Source organism: Athene noctua, chromosome 1, assembly GCF_965140245.1.
Source record: "Athene noctua chromosome 1, bAthNoc1.hap1.1, whole genome shotgun sequence".
NCBI lineage: Eukaryota > Metazoa > Chordata > Aves > Strigiformes > Strigidae > Athene > Athene noctua.
This window is the reverse complement of record NC_134037.1, coordinates 73173765-73195228: the sequence shown is the minus strand read 5'-3', so window position 1 is coordinate 73195228 and position 21464 is coordinate 73173765. Positions and strand designations below refer to the sequence as shown.

Sequence of the window (21464 nt, the reverse complement as noted above, 5' to 3'; positions counted from 1 at the left end):
ATGTAGCTTTGATTCTGAATATTTGCACTTTGTATATCTGTTAGAAAATAACATGATTTTGTTGTAGTGTTCTAAAAGACAATTATAAATATCAGAAGAATTTCTTTTGATCAATAGGCATTTAGTTCTGGGACCTTCCCCCCCCCCCCCCCTCCCCATTTCCTTATATTCACTTTTCTATGCAAAAAAAATCCTGCCTTTTATGTGGTATTCTTTTCTAGTCTAATCTATGCTATGACTGAAACATCTGACAACTTTCATTAAACACTATTGCTTGTTAGGAGGACCCTGACCCACACTACCCAAGGATGTTTTTCCCAAAAATTCTTCTTACAAAGTTATTTTAAAAACATCAAACTAAAGCAGCTTAGAAGACTGCTTCATGCTCCACTCCCACAATTTAAGTCTTGAAGACAAACTTTTGTCACCCCTTGAATACTTGTTGGCTTGCAGACTAATTTGAGTCACCTATCTAAGAAAGAAAATCTCCAGCATACATAAATCTTTTCCAAGATAGTGCTGTGCTTTGTCTGATGTTTGCCTCCTGGACTGTGTCATTGCTCTTGTGTAGAGATGCAGTGGCCTACTCTTTTACTGCCCATGCTGTTGTTGCTGTTCTTGAGCATCAAGCTTGTGTCATATCCCATTTTGTGAATAAATACCTTTCATTACTTTTAAGAACTGCTAATTTTAATAGCTTCAGGGGTTTTTTTAAAAAAAAGGGAATGACGTGAACAAAGAAGATATTTTGCCTTGCACACTTAAATGTAGTGCAGTGATCCACCTGTGAGTTTAGAGCCCTCCAGCATGACAGATTTTAAGACAAGCTAATCCTAGTGTACCCTGAAGTGGTGAATGCAATAACATCTCTTCTGTTTCTGATGTGTATGTGAATTGCAAGTCTTTATTCTCACAAACCACAAGTGAGGAAGACTGAAGCCCAAATCAAATAATCCTAGTAAGTAGCATCCAAAAGAAGAGGGGCTTCTTAAATTTCCAAAGAGGCTACCGATAGTAAGTGGACAACATAATCCTAATCCCCTCAGGGAGAACAAGTTCTCTGTACGTATAAAGTGTAAAGACCTGTAGCAACAGCACCATGACTTGATAACAGTAACATCAGAAATGATCCTACAGCACACAGGTGGTGGAAAAACTGAACTCTATGATTACACAGAACACATGCAGCTCGGACTGTGATGTCAACCTGTCCGACAAGTAGAGATAAAACTGTTCACCAAAGCAGGTCTTCTAGATCATTTTGGTATTGGGCAATGGCAAAAAGACTGTCTGAGGAGGGGGAGCGGGAGATCTTCTGGATGACTTCCAGCTGATGCTGATAGATAATTTGGCATAATTTGTAAATGATAGTGTCTGTGGGTAGCAGTGGCTGAAAGTAGGCATTGAAGAGATAGCTGCACTCTTCTGTGATCTGGTGAAGAGCCTGTAGATGGGTATTGTGTTAAACTGTGGAGGTCTGAGGAGTTTCTTCTAAGGGCCTGTGAAGGCAGAGAAGAACGACCTACCTGGTGGATTTACACCAGCTTTATATGGGCATGTGCATGCACTGGGGAAGAGATTTAGAAGTTAATATATCAATAATGACCAAATGCCAGTCTTGCATGGAACTGCGGTGGCAACTTGTGTCAGTGCTTTTTTTCATATGTGAATTGATGTGTGGTTTTTAATTTGCTGATTTTTAAAGAGGTTTCTCGGTGGGTTGATTTCCTTCACAATCCTGCTACTCTGTCACCAGAAATGCTGTCTCAAGGTGTTAGTGATTGAGAGTGTTTTATATGTAGGCATGACAGTAAAATCTCAGAATGGGAAAAGTCTCAAAGTGGGGCACTCCACCTGCAATAAATGTATACTTCAGTAGAATTTATATCCTGCGCTGTAGAACTGAGATGACTTTGTTTGAAAAGTACGTAATGATTTCCTAGTGTTTATCCATGTTTCTCTTGACAGATTTGTTCCCTCGTGAACTGATCCCTCAATGTTTAGCATTTATTTATACCATGCGTAACAGGGCAGGCTGCTCTATGGGACAACTCTTTGTAGTTGAAGGCTGGCTGCTCTGGGATGGTCTGCTCATGTTACATTTAAAGTGCCACTCACAGTAAAGATGAAGGGAGGATGATAATAAGTATTATAAACATCCTTCTAGAGGCCAGATAACTTCAGATATTTATTGACATTCAGGATTTATTTTCTTCTACTGAGACTTGGATAATAAAATTTCCTGTACTGAAAACAGTTAGCAGAATGCATCCCTGTGCCACTGTTTGTTTCTCCATATAGTTTATTAAGAGCATAACAAAGATAAGTGGCACTCTGATGTGGGTTGGATGGCTGACACAGAATTATTGAAGCTGGCTGGAGAAGACGTTGTTGTCCCTGTTCCAGGGTGTGCCTGAGGCTCCTGAGATCCTGCTGGAGTTCACTCCCTTCAGTACCTAGCCTGTATTTTTCATTCAGAATTGTCCCTGTAAAAAGACTATTCCAATAACTCCTCCTTTTCTGGTGGATTTCAGAGCTCCAGGAGAGCATCTGTCCATGCCAGTGGTTTAGTAGTGTGTTTGGATTTCAGGTTAGTGGCAGGAGGTCTCTTGACTACTGATATTCTGGATGTTGGACCCCACAGTCCAAATTTTATTCCCATCTGTGTTGTGTGGATGAACTCTTGGAAGCGCAATTGCCCAGGGAATGTTGTGGGAGACCTTTCTGGCCCCCTTTGCATAACTGTCACAGTATGGGCTGGGCTGTCCTCTCATCATCCATGTTTGCACTTCCATGCATTGCATCTGCACATGTATGTGCTGAGCTCTAACAAAAGCAGCCCTATAGTTGCTTGCCACAAGAAATTAAGCGTTTGGAAGAATAAAATTAAACTTTGTGAGTAATAAAACACAAACCAGAATAAATTCCATGGATTTTAATCTAGTATCTGAAAACTACAGTGCTTATTTGAATGCCAAAAGGGTAAATATTGGGTATAAAGTAAAAGTAAAACTTAAGGAAGTAAAACTTAAACTTGGTGGAAATGATTTGCATTTTATTTTTATAAAAATGCAAATCTTTGGGATAGGAGTAATATATTTTGCACAGCATCTCCCATTAGATTAATTCCTAGATACTGTAAGAAGCTTTGAAGGTGTACATAGTTTAATTTTTTTTGCATAAATATGTAAAACCCCAATTAATATTGCAGTATGTGATCATTAGGAGATAGAAAACATAAATCCTAAGTAAACACTATGAAGTCGGTGTGTTATGATGCTAATCTACATAATTCCTTTTGTTACAAGGTATGATTTCTGGTTTATTTACATCTTCAGCTCCTCTTCCACTGTTCCTTCTCTAGCATGTATTAGGCAGACTTGGTTTTGGATTGTAGCTTAATTGTCCATTTTTTTGGAGAATATCCCCTGCCCATATGTATTCATATTTTCCTTTTCCCACTCTGGATTTTTTTTTAAAAAATCCCCTGCTTTATTAAAACAAACCTGAAGTCTGATGTGCCAGTGGATAAAAAGTTGCTCGTCTTTTTTCTGAACAAAACAATTATGTGTAATTATTTCTAGAGGAAGCAATAATAACAGATGCTTTTTGTTGATATATTCTATATGGTTTGTAGTCAGTGTTACTGAAACACGAAAATCTGTTTTCTATAGTAGGAAGTATTTCACTACTGTAATCCAATTGTTCTGCTGCTTTATGGAAAACATGAAAATTTTTGTCTATGTAGGTTGTTTTCTTAAGGCAGCGGTGAGAAGGGAGGGCAGAAACAAACAACTTTTATTGTATGGTAAATAGTTTCCAATTTGTGGTTCATGGGTCTGTTGGATGTGGCCTGGTGCTGATCTGTGGAACACTGTCCTCCTTAATTGGTATTTCTCGTCAAAAATTAAGGAAGATTGCCCAATAGCTTGCCTGAAATTCTGAGGGTTGGCAGTAACTCCTAATACAGAATATGTGAACAACATTGATGGAGATAGCCTGAAGTTGTCTTTTACCTTTTCTTCAACCAGCTGAGGAATTTTAAGAGCATTAACATGACAGTAGAGATTTGTTTGCGTAAGTATTTTATAGAAAGAAGCTGAAGTGACATCCTTCCATCCGATTGTATATTCTGAGAAATAGTGGAGAAAAAATAGCAGTTAATATATCTCACCTAATCCCTTTATATAAATGCTAATTTTCTAATTTCTCCTTTCGGTAGGATGCCTGCAAAAAAGTAACAGGAAGCTGAGATTTGCTTGCTCTCTGACAAATTTCCCTATGCCATTACTTTGTTAACTCGTTGCCTATCCTTTTGCTGTTTTAGATTCCTCCCTGCTACAGAGTCTACTTTCCTTGTATATACAGTGTCTAGTGTAGGGCAATTCTGCTCTGCACCTGAGGCTGTCAGACACTCTGCCAGCAGTAGTGAATGCTTTTTCTATGTATATCAGCATTCCCACCGCACGCCAGCCATGCCGCTTCCCTTCTCTCTCTCCAGCTCCTTAACCGTTGACTTTGGTCCCTTATTGCTTCCACTGGCGACTTTGTCTGCGCAGTGTTGGCAATTACAGCCCATGAGGAAAACAGGAGCAGTAAGAGATGGAGTAGAGCAGGAGGTGGGCTCAGTTTGTGTACAGTCTGGGGCAGTACACTGAGTGCTGGTTGTAGTACATATGCCAGAATAGCACGCCACAGCTTTAGGGTAGTGAAAATGTGAAACATTAGTACAAGATTGGGCAAGAAGTTGTGTAAGTTACCTACAGGTTGTGCTGCTGTCTGTTACCTTTCTGTGAATGAGTCAGGTTCTGGTATTAGGCCTGTCAGTGAACAGGCTCTCAAGCACCTGAGATGTACCTAACCACCTTGAGTTATCTAACACTGCTTACTCATTATATGTGCTTTTGATTTACATACAGTCTTGATTAATCTGCAAGAATATTGAGCTTGCGTTCTTCCCTATCTGTTAATGATATATATTTTATATCATTCAGGGAACACCAGTATTTGTTCATGCTGGACCTTTTGCTAACATTGCACATGGAAATTCTTCAGTTTTGGCAGATAAAATTGCCCTTAAATTAGTTGGAGAGAAAGGATTTGTAGGTAAGTAATTGTTTTGTTTATTGTATTATGGTTTGTTGGTAAGCTGGCAAACAATGATGTAAGTAACTAGATAAAACAGCGGTGAAAGGTAAGAATGCTATTTCATTTTATGAAGATATTAATAATAATCTTAATGTATAAAAAAAGTCCAAAGCACTTTTCTCACCCTGCCCTTTGTCTCAAGCATTCCTGTCACCACCATGTTTGAGATTCCACAAGATGGCTGAAATAGTTGAATGACTCAATTGCATTGAAAGAAGTGTCCTGTAGTTCCTTGTATTGGTATTCACCTGACCTATCTTGATAAATGGGCAGAAACCATTCCCTTTTCCTGCTGATTTATTTCTTTGCCAGTTGAGCAAACTCAACCAAATCGGGGGTCACTGGTCCCTGAGCCAGTGCAGAGGAACAGCAGAGGAAAAGTGGTAGAAGGAGTAAGACTGCCTTATTTTGGTGGCAGTGAGCCATTAGGTTGGTCCAACTGCATTGTGAAACCTCACCATGAGGCCCTCATGTTCCCATGAAAGCATGTAGGTGGGCAGACTCTGTTTACATTAAGAATTAAGTCTGCACAAGCAACAATAGACATGTAGAACTTACGGTCCCAAGCAAAATAAACTTGTGGTTGAACAGTGAACTAGTTTTTATAAGAAAATGTTGTGTGTGTTTAGAATTAATAAAAGGAAAGGGATGTTGCTACTTTGCAGTAGTAATGCCTTTACACTGGTGCAGCTATTCTCTTCTGTGTCCTGAACACCCAGGTTAGCTTATGTTAATCCTAAAGTTGAACTTTGAGTACTTTTGGAACAGTGCTCTTGAGGTTGTGGTAATGTGAAACATGACATTTCTTATGCTAGTGCCCTTAAACTAGCAGAGAAACGTGTACTTACATGCTTATGTCATATCTACATATTGCTTTAAATTACATAGAGAACCAAATTACTTGAAAGAACTGTTTCTAGTTAAATTCATTGGTTATTGTACAAAGGATGGGGGAGCTGTTTGCATTGTTATAAAATGTGTATACTTTTTTTTGTGATACTAATCAACCTATATATTCACAGATAGTAGAAAGGTTTCTTATACAAAGTTTTTAACTAGTGAACAAGAAGACAGAGGGATATCTTCTTACAGAAATACTAAGATGTAACAAATTAATAACAATAGAAAATAAAGGGTTGAAACACATTGTAGTTCATACTGACTTTGAAAAAAACCCAGACCTATAAAAATATGTCACTTCAATTTCTGAATAACAACAAAAAGGTTGAACAGGTAGAAATTCTGTTTGTGTTTTCCATTCTCCTGAGGGCTTTCTTATTTTTAAAGAATATTTATTAATTTTCTATTTTCTCATTTTTGTTTGTTCATCTTTATAGAAGTAAGTTTCTGATCTTGCTAAGCATTCTGTGCCTAGAAGAAATGTTCATCTTTTTTTTTTTTTTTAAATGGAGCAGCAAAGTGCACAGAATTATTTTTAGATCCTTGTTATGGTATTAACAACATTATTTCCTCGAGTCAGTTTTGTTAACCTCTGCCCTTCTGATTCAATGTAATTTGCAAAGATTGTTAGACATTTCTATGTAATATTTTGCTAGCAAGAGCATTCTTGGGAAAAGTTTGATTCAGTATTCTGCTCTCACTTCTTATGTTTAGGTAGGAGTAGCTAGGAAATGCTGACCTGTGTAAGAAAATAAGGCATTGCAGGTAAGGTGGTGAAACAAGTGGTTTTCAGGGTAGTCTGGACATGTATTGTGTATTTGTATTTCCTTTTTAAAATTAGCATGATTATATCAAGGAAGAGGGTTGTTCTCTCCAGTGTTACTATTGTACAGTTAAAGGGTCTGTTCATTTCCCTCAAAGAAAGAACATTTTGCATTCTGAATACTCTTATTTAATGATAATAGAATCAGTATTTTGTTAAAGCATGTTTGTTGTTATATGGCTTTGTGGAATGAAGAATTTAGGGTAGCTAACTTTCATAGGCTGGGTGAAGTAACTTTGTTTCTGCAGTGAGTGATCTTTTCAAGTGGGAAGTGTGTTTTGTATCGTTTGAATGGAAATATCTTGGCAGCAGCCTTGAGTCTTGATCCAGGCTTTGGAGCCTGAAAAGTATCGCCTTGAATTTGGATTCCCTTCCATTGACTGAGAGCATATCCTTGCATTTCATGCGGTTTTTGTTGGTTGGCTTGGGTTGTTGTTTTTTGTCTTATCCACCTGTTTGTCTTTAACACTCTTTTTTTCTTTGTTCATCTTTGGCCCCAGTTTCTCTGTTGGGAGACAAAATGCTGTAGCTGCAATAGAGGAAAACCTTTGTGTGTTGCCAGCTAAAGGCTCTTGTTCAGATTTTATTCTATAGAACACAAATCCCCGTGAAACTGGCTTCAAAATGAGACAGCCTTTGCTCTGCAGAGCAAAGAAATTCAGCGTGATTTTTAGATGTGTTAGATTATTAAAACTGGTAGTTCCTAGAGTGGCCTACTTAAATGTTACAGGTAGTCACAAGTGTAAATGATTGTAATTACTTTGTAATGGTTGTAATTTGTGGTTTAAAAAAAGTACATTGTTTCTGGTAACCAGTTAGAGCACATGAGCAGAGACTACTTGCAGCATTTGCTGGTTTATTAAATGCTATCCTACCCTACACAACTGAAATCTAAAAGGTGTGCCACAAAGTGTGCACCAGTTCACATTGAGGCTGTTATGTCCATACAGGCAGAGAGCCCAGCACCTTGTGAAGCTGCACGGCAAAACAGTTAGCAAGAAGCTCCACCACATTCTGCTTGGCGTGGTGTGTGCCTGAACCCTATACAGCCGTTGAAACTTGGTGCGAAAGCTGATCCTGTAGCTACTTCAGACAGTAGGAGTGCAGGACAGCTATGCCGCAGTTCTCTAACTAGCTGAACAAGTTCAGTTACTCTAAAAGTAAAAATTTTCACTGCTCCACGTTTCTTTTTTGTCACTGTTCTCATACAGTTCATACTTTTCTCGTGTTGGATCTGACACTCATTAGATTCTTGTGTGAGCAAATGGAGTTCATGTTTTGCCATGTGGCTTAGTTGCATAAGCTTATGGAAGAGTCCAAGAGGAGCTGGAAATACCGTAAGGTAAGTGGCAGAACTGCATGGCTGGGAGAGGCATTTTAGGGACCATGAGCTATGAGATTGGCTCTCAGCCTTGTGCAGCTGCATCCAAAGCAGGAACATAAGAAATCTGTGACAAGGTCTGCAATTACAAGAATTTCCTGTATAGTAGAATAAATATCTTAATGTGTGTATGCTAACTCGCCATGAGATGGGATAATGAGAGCTATATAATCTACATAATATTTATATATATATTACTTTATACATTTATTATTACATAATTTTTATTTTAGTTATAATTATTTATTATTTTATTCTTTACTGAAACTATAGTTACTTTAGAGCAGAACCTCCTGCTAAGTGTGTAAGTGTGTAGACAGTACTAAAGAGAATAGCGTGGCCTAAACTTTTACCAGTTTCACAATACAGATATTTTTTTATTTTCTGTTCTGGCTTGAGCAACCTCCTTCCTCCAGCTACTTGTTTCCAGTCCTGTGAAACACCTCACTTGTCAGCACACCTGTTTATAGAGCCACATGATAAACTAAACTGGAGAGTTGGTCTTGACTGAAAACAACTACAACAGAAATGCTCTTCCGTCCCCTCACAGACAGTGGCTGGGCAAATGTTTATATGAGAAGATGAGATACTGCCACATAAGATGGTGTTTTTGCTGAAATGAATATTTATAATATTATAGTCTCATTTGGAGCTTTGAAGTGACAGTAAAGCTGCTGTGGATGCACTATCTAATCAGACTGAGTCTTCATTACCAGAGCAGCTAAGCCTGTCTCCTTTCTCTGCCTGTACTCAACTGTTTTTGCATGACATCCCCACAGAAACCTATTGCACTTTTTGTTGGCTTAGTTTTCTGCTGACTTAACACAGAAGCAGTTCAGCCCAGAGTCACAAAAACACTGGAGCTGGTGCAGGGGAGGGTGAATTGGGACAGCCAGCAGTGAAAAACCAATCCATTGTGTAGATCCCACTGTCTCTGTGACCATGTGCCACAGCCAAGGCAAAAAAACCCAAAAAACTTGCAAAATATTCTTTTCAAATTTATTTTTAAACCTTACTTTGTCTCTCTGGTCTGCATTGCCTGTTTCTCTGCTTGCTCTGCAGCTGAAATTGCAACGTGCTGTGCCTTTTGAGTAGTATGTATAGAGTCTGATTTAAAAAAAAAAAAAAAAAAGATTTAAACAAAGTTTAACCATTGAGCCCTGTTGTGAACTCTCAGAAATTGAAGGCATTCCCTGCTTTGGTTTCAGGTATCCAAGTGAATACAGGTCCTCGTTATGTTCGAGATAGCGTAAGCCTTTTAGCTCGGCCTGTCCATTGCCTCTTCCCTGAGCCTTGTTGCTACATACTGACAACTCACATACTGACAACTCGGTCTTTTTCTCTCTGGTTTTGAGTTCTCTTGGTAGGAGTTTTACCACTGAACCTGTGCTATGAATGAGTGAGGAAATATATCTGTATTTAGGCAATTACTTCTGTTGGGTTTTGTTTTGTGGTGTTAAACTCTTTAATTCCCTTTTTGTTCTTCATTGCTGTCCTCTGATGTAGGAATGTCAAACTCTTGGCTCACCCACAGAAGTTGGTTAATAGTGAATGCCATGCCTGGTCTAAATTGCAGCTGAAGTTTTTACTGGCATACCTGAGGATGAATTTACCACTTATGTAAAGCTTTAATTTTACACAAATTTCTCCTTGTGCTTGTGTTCTTATTTCATGGTTCAGGGGAGTGTATTTTGATTTGCTGGAAGTCCTCTTCTGAAGTGACCTCTGCCTCATCTTTCTTTCCTCCAGTTTCCCACCATTACTTTGAGGAAGTTTTTAATTGTTTCAGAAGTGTCATGGCAGCGTCTGCAAACAAGAACACTAACCAGGTTTCTGGATGTCTAGGTTGTTGCCTTAGGTGAACAAAAAATTGTATTTTCTCTGACAGCAGAAGTCCCATGTCTGGACCAACACAGTGTATGGTGTATATGTAAAATGCTTGATTTTAAGTATTTAAGGAGGCAAGTGTTCTTGATAATATTTTGCTACATAAGATGCTGCAGTATAGGAAAGAAACATTTCACAAAAGAATTTTAGATGTTCTTACATATACACTTTCTCAAGGATTTGTATGGGTTCCAGCACACTGTAACTGTTGCCACTTAAGAGTCCCAGTCCATAAACACTGCATGCATGCAGAACAAAAAATCAAGTCTTTGTCCTATAAAGACTTGCTAGTTAGAGGGCAAAAGGTGACAAGAGTCTACTGGCAGGTATCTGGCAAAGCACAGGAAAATGTGCCTTTATCACAGTAACATTGCCGTTCTGCTCACCCAGCAGTTTTCTTTTTTGTGATAGTTTCCAAGTCTTGGTGTATTTTGCAAGTAGACAAATAGTGAGAGGTTCTGTAGGTTTCAGAAGGCACATCTCATGTCAGGGAGAGCTGAGGAAGGCGTGCAAAGAAACATCAATGAGATGGAATTCATGTCTCAAATGTCTTGCTAGGGACGAAGGTTTGTTTAGAGAGAGGTGCCTTGAATTGCACCTAGAAATGGAGAGGACTGGACTACAGAACTCATACTAACTTGCCACCCTTCAGACATGCCATGAGGGCAAAGTGTTTTGCAATTCTTACTTACTCCTGTGGGCATGTGTGCGGGCAGCTTTGCTAAGAAGGGAAAAGAGATACCAATAAAACCAAAAAAAGGACAGGAAATTTTGGTGACTTTATCAACATAGAACGCAGCTAGTCACTCCCTGTGATAAGTCTGGTACTCAGCTCAAGAAGAGGTAATCATTTAAATATCATCAGAGCTTCTTACATCACATCTCTCTGCTGCTCATTCCTCATCCTGTGTTGGCTTAAAGCAATAGAATACTTCGTAAAATTCCAAGTTCCTTTTCTGATCAGTCAGATTGTTCCTTAATACTCTGTTAAGGTGAATAGAGACGATGAACTGTTAGGGGTTTTTTAGTCAGTGAATGCAGGCTGCCCAAGAGGTGTTTTTAAGGCTTAAAGGATGAAAGAGAAAGAAGAATGAGCTTTCCTGAGTCATAGTTGTCAGTGTGTCAGAAATTATTGCAATAAACAACTCGGCAGATTGCCCCATCCATCTTTTTAATCCCTTGAAGGTGTTTCAGCTGAGGAAAGAGGTTGTTGTAAATAAGAAGAAAAGTGAAGCATGAATATGTTTTTGGAATCCAAAATCAAAGTCTTGAAGTTTGTTTTTTGAGGCTTGGAGTATATGTTTGGCAGTTACTTTCCTTCCTACTCCTAATAAGCATGTCCCATTCAGTGCTGAAAGCGCACTGTGCTAGGCAAGGTCAAGTGTCTTTCCTGGTGTCCTGTCAGGTGACAAGAGGAGGCTTATTGCAAGCTGTTAGTGCCTTTCTTAAGAAAGGTTTGCTTTCTGTTTCTTTCTTTAGTTGGTGTACTTGGTGTAATTGGAAAGACTTTGTCACACATTTTTAATGGTATAAGCTCAAGTAGAAGCAATAAATTTTTATAAGCTCAGTAATTGACTTTTTATTGTGTGGGTACTGTTGTTAGAATAAACTAATGATGCTAGGTGCTCTATCTGTTTAGTACATACAAAGTTGTATTTGAAAGGGTATCCATTTTACATACTCTTGAGCAGACATTGTATAACACATTTATAAACCACCATGTGAAAATTGTATGTGTTTAGTACACTAAGTGAATAATCTTCAGTAGGTTTTTTTCATGTCATAAGACACTTCAAACTTTTTTCTTACTAGTAGTCTTTTTCCAAAAAAGGAAATAAAGCCCAAATCGTTCATCTAAACTTTTGGCACCAGTACTACATGTGATATTACTACATTTAGATGTTGAGTTCAAGGATTTATTTCTTGTTGCTCGATACCACTAGAAAGGGGTTGCATGCAGTGATCCTCCAGAGAGCTTTAATTTTTAAGATTCTGTCGAGCATCTTTCTACCCTGTGTTATTTCATCTCTGACTTCTTCACTCCTTATTTTCCCAAGAAACAAACTGTACTGTGATTATGTTCCAATATTTTGCTCTTTGAACCAATGTGATTTTTCTTGCTTAAGTATTAAAGCAAGGCTAAGTTTTCATAGTACAAGTTGCTTGACAGCATTATCAGCATAGGTGTTACTAGCCTACTCTGGAACATGTGTGCTACAAACTAGATAAGGGATGTTCAAACCTTCACAGTGTCTTCTGTGATCCCAGTCATAGTGCAGCTGCTCAAGCAGCTGTGCTTAGTGCAGCTGTGCCAGTGGAGTATTGGGAAGAAAGGTGATACTGTGCTGGTATTGCGGCAAGGCTCTTAAAATCATGGTCTAAAACTACAAGGCACAGTGGTACCACAAACTGCAAAATAAGGTACCATTATTCCTAGAAGACCTGCGAATCTTTGTCATTCACTTGTGAATGGTGATGCCGTTCACATCCCAGGTGCCCTTTTTATTTCCTTCTTCACATTTGCTGAAGTAAAAATAAATTCCATTTCTTTCACCTGTTATAAAGTGGAAACAAAAAAAATCTTTTCCTGTTCCCCTTTGCTTTTTAAAATCTTGGCAGATTTTCTTACCAGTAAGCTGGAAAGTCTTCAGAGACGGAATGTTGCGCAACACATTTTCCTTCACTGACAGGATGTCAAAGCTCATGAAAGCTGAGTCTTGTCACAGATAATCTGGGTGCAAATCGTGCATCCCTTGCTTATGGATTGCTGACACTGAAAGTCAGGTGACAGTGATTTAAATGACTTTCTATTGCAGAAAATGCTTAAAACAGTCTTGAAATAATTTATGAATTATTATGACAAGACAATAAACACTTTTCTTATATGTTTGTGTGTTTGGAGTCCTTGAGAAAGTTCAGAGTGACCACATTTTCACTGCATATCTCTTGAAACTTTATCTTCTGACAGTTCTGATCTTTAGGATACATTGCAAAAGAAAGCTTTTCAGAAGGAGATTGGGTAGAAGAGAGCTGTCCTGAATGTTTTTGTGTGTCAGGAAACATTCTAACATTGATGTTGGTATCATGTGTCACTGTATTTCAGAGTTAAATTAATTTGGTAGTTTGTAAATTATGCAAAGCTAAACTCAAACAACTGAAAGTTTGTATTGATTGTAAACTATTGAATTAGGTCTAACTAATAATAAAGTGGTGTTTTGCCCAGTAAGGAAGTGTGATGCTATTTTGAAGAGAAAAGCTCCCAAATTATGGACTGTCTCATAGTGAGATTTTACCTCCTTCCCTTTAAAGAAAAAATAAATCTGGAAGTTCACTTGGCATTTCCTTTCTACAAAGCATATTTATGTTCCCAAATCTGTTGTTGATATCCAGAATGATGAGGGGCAATTTACAGGAATAAAAGAACATGCGATTATAAATCATGAGCCATTTAGCTGAGATTTCTGCTTTGTCTGACAAGCATATCAGATGATCTCCTTCATAAACTGACTGAGCTCCAGTTTGAAACTAGCAAAGATTTTTAACTCTTACAGCTATTGCTGCTAAATTAGCTGTTTCCATTGCCAGTTTGGTCTCATTTACTCTTATTCTGTAATACTGTTTTCCAGTTTAGTCTTCTCTTAGGGGGTAATTTTTGCACTGTCTGTCTAACGAAACAAGCACAGCTTTTATAACCTTTTGTAGTGTTAGGCTTGCCATTCCTATAACACAGCCTATCTCCTTTTTTAGTTTCTGCATCTGTTACAGTATTCACTTTCTTCAACACAGGCGCATGCAAAAAGCTCTGCAAAGTCAGTCTTACCTTGCTGGTGTTCATCCTGAAATCAATCACCTTTTTTTTATCATTTTCCTTACATCACTCATTCTGTCATTGACTTAATACTGCTAGGCTCCCAGACTCTGGTGTTTGCAGGTATGAAGTAGCCAAACTGTAGATCAGATTTTTGTCATTAATCTCCAATGGCAATCACTGTTTACTAATAACTTTCTGGTTTTCGTCATTTCTTCCCAAACCCCACAGCAGCTGTGTGATTTCCAAGTTCCTCTCCACAATGGCATTACTTTCAAACTTTGGTATCGCCAACAAACTCCCATCAATGTTCCTCAGTCTTTCTGCTGAGATTGTTTAGCAAATAGTAAATGAGAGCCCTCAGACTGCTCCTCTCCTGTCCCACAGTTCTCCGACCATGGCTGTCTATTCTCTCTGTTAATCATGTAATCATCAGGTTTTTTTTCTAGCCTTGCTAACACAATCCTAAGTATTGCTGTTGCAAGTCTTTTTTCCTGAAGGTCACATTGATGAGATGTTGTCACATTGTTGTTACTGGAGACAGGGTTATATCTGGTATAGCCTGCCTCTGGTAGACAAAGGTTATATTTCTTACTTATCTCAGGTTTTTAAAAAATAATATTTCCTTAAAAATCTGTTTGAAAACCATTAAGCCTGTAGTCACTCAGATTTCCCTCCACTCCTCTTACATTACTTAAATACAGGGTTTGGTGTTTTTCAGGTACAAGGCACCAAGCGAAAAGGAACTTATTTAAAATGCTGAACAAGCTTGACGGTGTTGGGGTTTTTTTCTTCCAAGATTTTGAATTCTCGGATGCACTCTTTGTTAAGAGTAGTGCATTCAGCTTTTATGTATCTTGGGTTTTTTTAATTCTGTCTTTAGTACATTATGTGACTTCATTTTATTAGCTTCTACCTTTTAATTTGTGTGGCTGAAGACCCTCACAATTTGTTTTAATTTCCTTTGCAGTCTCTGACACTCATTCTCTAGTGTAGCAACTCTGTCTGTCTTTTCTTTTTGAGCCAGTGTAATTAACAGTTATGTATCTTCTGTTCAGGAAGTCCACCCTGCAGGATAACACTACTGTGTATATGACTGCCTTTCCTCCTGGTGACCAGGAGTTACCACTGTTGTCAGGCCAGATGTCATGTAAGAGACCAGACATTTTAATTAGTACATTTAGAGGAGTTTGAATTCATGGGTGAAGTGATTTCAGCAGAGGAAAGCAATTTAAAACATAACAATGACATGATAGAAAATAATGAAGAGATTGCGTGGCCTTGCATGGTTGTTTTTAAGATTATTTTGAAACTTTGCTGTGGATGAATGCTGTTCTGTGCCTCACTGGCAAAGGAATTCAGTGGTTTTCTCACAGACTAAGAGCTGTGAAGTGGCACGTGTATGTGTTGGTCGTGTGCTGAATAAAGCGTCACACTGTAACTGAGATGGCTAGGTCAGAAGCAAGTGGACAACTGGACATGCACAGATTATTTGAAAAAGCCATACTTTCTTCTCTTCCTATGGGTTTTCAGAGTAGGAGGGAGATGTAGTGAGATGATATTTGGGTTAGGATTGTATACCTGGGGGATTTGCCATGATGATGATGGGGAGGCAGGAAGAGCGGTGTGAATGTTCCTGCTGGCGGGCTCCTGAGGAGCTGGTGTCTTGAGAAGACTGGTCCTTCCTCCTCTTTCTTGCAGTAAAAGATGAGAAGACAGCTGCTGAGTTCATTGCTTGTCACCAGCAGCACACGTTCTCTGACTGAGAACTCCTGGGCTGTCTCGTGGCTGAGGCACTATAGTGCGTGTCAGGAGGCGTACATCTTGTTACCACCTCCATCCTTGATTAGCCTTGTAACTTTAAGCAAGTAATTTCTGCCTCCATGCCTGCATAGTAATCCCATCCTTCCTGATTTGTTTAATCAGTTTATAAACTTTTCTGAGGGCAAGAACTGTCTCACCATAGCAAATGGGGAGATGCCAAACACTATAGTAATAGGAACTTTAAGGTAGAAGGGCTTTTGTAGAGCCATGGCAGCTGCCAGTACTTAAACATGCATCAGGAATTCACTGACAAGTTGACATGGTATTTTAGTGCCCTGTATACTGACCTCTTCTGCAACATGTTAGAGCTTAACACAACTCTTTCCTCTGTCAATGATGTTCATAAATTAAAAGTATGGAGTGTACAACTGTTAAGGGCTATTCATTATTCTCTGTCTCAGGACAGTTATCCAGAGGTAAAAATAGATAGGAAGGATCTGTCATTCATTCAGAAAGTAGAGGCACTGCCCAGTTCCTAATAAATAAAATACCATTCTACTGAGTAGAAACTGATGACATTGCAACTTCTGTCCTATTTATTTTCCCTTCCTTCCTCAAGTTAGTGATCTTCCCTAGTTTTAAAACACCCAACTCATCAGAAGCAAATAAGCAGTTCCTTTTGTTCTTTTGTTGCCTACTGGTTGTATTGCTTTTATTTATAAGAAAAAAAGAACTAGAGGTTTAAAAAAATGCAAACAGTAAAACATCGTATATGCTAGGAAGTTCTCTTAATTCATCACTTGGCAAAGGAAATAAAAGCAGGTTCCCTGGCTAACAGCATTACTTTTGCTTAGGGTTATTTGGCAGAAAATCCATCATCCTCTCTCTGTTTGTGAGTATTTCATATTGACTTACACCCTCTAGCAAGGGTCAGCAGGCCAGAGTATGCATAAAGAGTTCAAGTCCCATTTCAAAGGCTGAATTTTAATTTTAGTGGATGGTTTATTTTTAATATCATTTGAAAATGATATTAGATTTTTTGTTTGTTTTACTGGCTTTTTGATACTGAAATCTAATGTTGTTTTTGTGGACTACTTGAATGCAAATTAGGTTTGTTCAGACATTTCCATCAAGTTGGAGAAACCGTTGGGTTTGCTTTTTATTTTCCGAGCCATTGTTCTGAGTCTGCAGGCACAAGTGCTTTGTTTTCTGAAAGCTTTTATAATTAAAATTGTTAATAATGTACAAATACAGAGGGGGAAATGTTCATTCATTTACTTTTTGAACTGTTCACTTAAATCTTCAAGGCTCCAGAGAAGTCAATAGAAATGTGAAATGTGGTAAGGATATAAATATATGTATTTCCATTTCTGATTATGGTAACTTTAGTTGGCAGATTTTTAATATAATCTAGTACAAGTTTATATTTAGTAGAGTTGATTTTTTCTTTTCCACTGGTATTCCATAAATACATGCACACTAAGAGCTCAGTTAATAGGCATTTCAGGGAGAATTGTTCAAAGCTGCATCGTTGTCATTGGGATCAGAATTCTGAAATGTTTTCTTCTTGTCCTGTGCTGCCCTCTCTACCAACTCAACTGAAATAATGTCATGGTTTGGAGAAAAGGTTAAGGTATGTCTTTAGATGTTCTTGGAAGAAAAATGCACATGCAGAGGGTTCCTGAGATTTTGTGCTTTGTTTTGCCTTTAAGATAAGACAATAGAAAAGAAAAATACTGTGATTTCTCTGAAAGTATGCTGACTTCAGATCGTTGAGGGTTTTTTTTAGTTTTTGAACAACAAACCATATGTGTTATTGTATGCTGAAAATTTCTCAATAATTTTAACAGATAATAGTTATTTGTCTTGAAAAACAGAAGTTAGGTTTGCTTACATATCTCATTTTATGACCTAGTGGGATTAGCTTTAAAGAAAAATGTCAAGAATTCATGACTACGGATATAAATTTATTTCTAAACATGTTAATTAGGTTGCAAATAATGCTAGGTTATGTATGGTCAGTATTATTTGTTAATGGGAAGTGTTGCTTTGGCAAATAGCCAAAGTGCTTTTGAAGGTCAGATGTTGACTATTTTCAGTGTTTGGAGACTGTTCTCTGATTCTATGAAATAATTACATAAAAGAAGAGGCATGTCCTAAGTGGTATATCAGGGTCAGTTTCCTGCTCTGATCTTGTAATTTTATTTTCACAGTTTTATATAACTGCTGTGTAATTAATTTGATTTGATTGAGAAAACCGTTTAGATTCAAATACAGTAAGAGAAAATGTGGGTTACAACCATTCTTAAATTTCGGGCAGCCTATCTGTCTTCTATATGGTGGGTCTTTTTGTTGGTCCCTTTATTCTTGGTTTGCTATGCTGACAGCTTTATTGAAGCTGACAATCTCAAACCCTTCAACTTTGCTTCCTGCAGTAATAAGGCATATGCTTGTAATGTATCTCCAACTTAGCCCTGACTGCAAGCTCTGAGTGAGAGTGAGGCTTCAGGGACAAAGCAGATGCTTTACATGCATGAGGACACTGCATCTATCTGCTGCCTCCATCTACTGCATCTCAAACAGAGCTCCCAAGAGGCTGAGTAACAGCTTCATAAATCAAGGGTTGCAGGTTCAGCTTTTCCTGCAGCCAATTAGGAATTCAGTGTACGGTTTGGGGTACTTCGCTGCACAAGCAGCTAGAAATTACAAAAATGCGGGGGAGGGCCAAGGACAACAGAGTAGCTGAGATGACAAAATGATGGGCAATTATGAAGAGGAACTGAAAAAAAAAAAATTAATAATTTATAATCTGTAGTAAAGGGGGTTCCACTAATAATGTACAAATATTTCAGAAATGGTAATGGGTAGTTAGCAATGGCAATTCTGTTGCCTTGATTACATGAATTGCAGTTAAGCATAGAAATTCACAATAGGTATTAAAGAATTGGCTTAGCCATGAGCAGCTGAAAGGATTTGGCTTGTAAACTAGAATTAGGGTTTGGTTTGGTTTTGGTTTTGGTTGTCTTCTTAACTGGGAAATCCATGTAGGAATATCCTTCTCCTTGTGGGATTTGTTTGCGTGTGACCTTAGTACCTTCTCTCTCCTCAGTTTGTAATTCTTTCTATAAGATAGATTACACATATGCACACACATATGGTTTAACAGACACAGTTATTTTCCACAACAATTTTAACCAGCTGAGTCCTTTTTCTTCATCCAAAAATTATAGAGAAAACTGTAAATACGTATTAATAAGTTTGACACAAGCCATTAATCTTCGACTTTGAGTAGAGGTTCAAGTACTGATTTTGTACAGTTTATTTTAAAAATATAGGTGATTACAACCAAGCTAATGCCTATCTGCAAAAGGTATCGGAGGGCTTATATCTGAAAAAGCTTCAACAGTTCCCAGAGTTGCTCCTGCTGCATTTCTCCATGCATGTGGCTATTGTACAAAGTCTGTGCAGCACAGTGGGCTTTACATGCCCGATTCTTTCACTTTCATCTGCTCCTCTGTGGCTTATGCTGCATGTTCTTACCACTAGGCATTTTTTCCCATCTCTTAAAATACTACTAACAGTGTCTGCCACTTTCTCTTTCCATGTAAAGTCTTTCCACATATTGATATCTTAAATTCTATATGTGTTTGATACATGTATTGCACCCTTTGTAGAATTTCCACCATCAGAGTGCTCTCCAGCTAAGCTCTCAGGATGGTCTTGTGGAATAATTTACAGCGTTTGCATCACATGTTTCACTGGGCCATTTTTGCAATGTAAACTGCTAGTACAGTGAAATACTCTTCTTCCTGGGAATACATAAGAGCAGGTGCCCTTTTCCATGAATTTCTAAAACATGGCTCAGGAGTTTTCTCAAGAATAATGTTGTTGGTGTTCCCTCCCAGACCAGTCCTGAAGGGAAAGCATTCTATCTCCTAGCAAGGACTGAGTGGAATGAAATAAAGCCAGAACGTGTTCTTCCTCCTAGGAGGAGGGTTCACCACGTGTATGGCGCAAAGGCAGCGCCTAAATCATGGGCAAAATTATTTTTAAGCTAATAAGCAAGCACTGCCCAGGACTTTAGAAGGTCAGATTGGGGAATACTTCTCTAAATGTGTGCCTCAGTAAAGAGTCTGGGGGAGTTTTCACAAGGAGGCAGCCCAAGGCGAATAGTTGCATGCATTATGGGGTAGGCTTACACCGAAGTGATTGATGACTCCGTGCCTGGCATGCCTCGGGTGATTGCGCCAAGTGACAGGAGCATTGATCATCCTGATTCAGTGCTGGCTCTTTGTTCTGTGGCATCCGCCTCAGCTGACACCACTCTCCTGCCATCCAAGCATGGGCGCTTTTGTTTGATTTCCAGGCCTTGCTGCCTCCTGTAGCCATGCCCACCTGAAGGCTTGCAGGGAGTGCATGAACACCCACAGCCCGGTGTGTGGTGGTGGTTGGTTAAATGGATTTTGTTCTCTTGAGTTTTGGTAGGCTCTGAGGGTACTTTGGCTAGAAAAAATAATGTATTCAGTATGCCCTACCTATATCATCACTTACTGCCTGATGGTATTTCTCCTGCTCTTTAGAAAGTATGTCATCTTCCAGGGCATATGCTGAAGTGGTGTTCTGCCTCAAGAATAAGATCCTTTGCGTCCCCTCTTTCCTTTTTCATGAAGCAGTGCTATATTGGTGCTAGGACAGGTGTTACTTCATGGCCATTTGATGAAATGGGTGAAACTTTTCCAGGGAAGAGATCTTCAGGCTCTCTGCCTGTCTCTTGGAAGCCAGTGTTTTCCAGATGCTTGTGACATGACTTCTCAAAGCATGTTCAAAGTTCATTTTCCATATCTCTTCCGAGGGGAGTAGCAGGAGCCAAAACCTGAGACCTCAACAAAAAGCAGCTTTAGTTTGATGGAAGGTGTATTTGTGGCAGGAGCTTCAGCCAAATGGATCTTTTAGAAGTGGAAGTAAATGAAAGTCTGGTAATGAGATACACAGAGGGAAACATGGTTGAGTGTGAGGAAATTTATTTTAAGCACTTAGGGTAATACTGTGGGCACCATAAGTTAATATACTCCTCACAGTTGGGATATTGTAGAAGAATAGCCTTAAATGAAAATCCATCAGTGCTGCTAATTATTCCTTCCATGCAACTCCAGATAGAAAAGTGGTGAGGTTTTAATTTTGTAATTACTAGATGGCTAATAATTCTTTGCCAAAGGCCATGATAATCTCTTTAAGTATGAGATAACATAATTGCCTTATTCCTGTGCCATTAGTTGTGCTCCATTTTAAAAATGTGGTCATCTGTCTTATGAGCAAATGATACTTTGTTACCTCAAAGGAAACGTGCTATGAATGGTAAAAGGATGCAGCCTAAAATTTACAGTTATTTTGTTTTATTTTTTTTTCTAGTTAATATTGTCACAGAAGGAGGTTAGAAAAGGGGGAGCTGTGTATGTTTGATTACTGTATTCAGCTATGCATTACAATTCATGTCAGGGGCAAACACTTAACCAATGAGTTATAGGCCTTTACATAAGTATAGGACACCAGAGTTAAAAGAAAGTGGCTGTAAAACCCAGCAGGCTTAGCAGAGAAATTCAGAGAAAGACATAGCCCATGAAGCCATGTACAGCTCACTTTATTTCTATTAGAATTAATTGTTTGTTGTTTGTAAGATGTCTTCAGGTTTTTAATCTCCTGTAATAAATCTAAATAATGAGCTCATTACTAGCAAGCTGCAAGAAGATGTCAAA

The 21464-nt window shown here is 38.5% G+C and overlaps 1 protein-coding gene across 3 annotated transcripts in view; it reads left to right on the top strand.

Moving 5' to 3' along the window:
* The window catches only part of MTHFD1L (methylenetetrahydrofolate dehydrogenase (NADP+ dependent) 1 like), a 157486-nt gene that overhangs the window by 60453 nt on the left and 75569 nt on the right, over window positions 1-21464 (top strand). For all 3 annotated transcript variants that reach the window (XM_074896561.1, XM_074896562.1, XM_074896563.1), the window contains one exon: window positions 4995-5106. In XM_074896561.1, the coding sequence (XP_074752662.1) occupies window positions 4995-5106 (112 nt within the window). The remainder of the gene's footprint in view (window positions 1-4994; window positions 5107-21464) is intronic.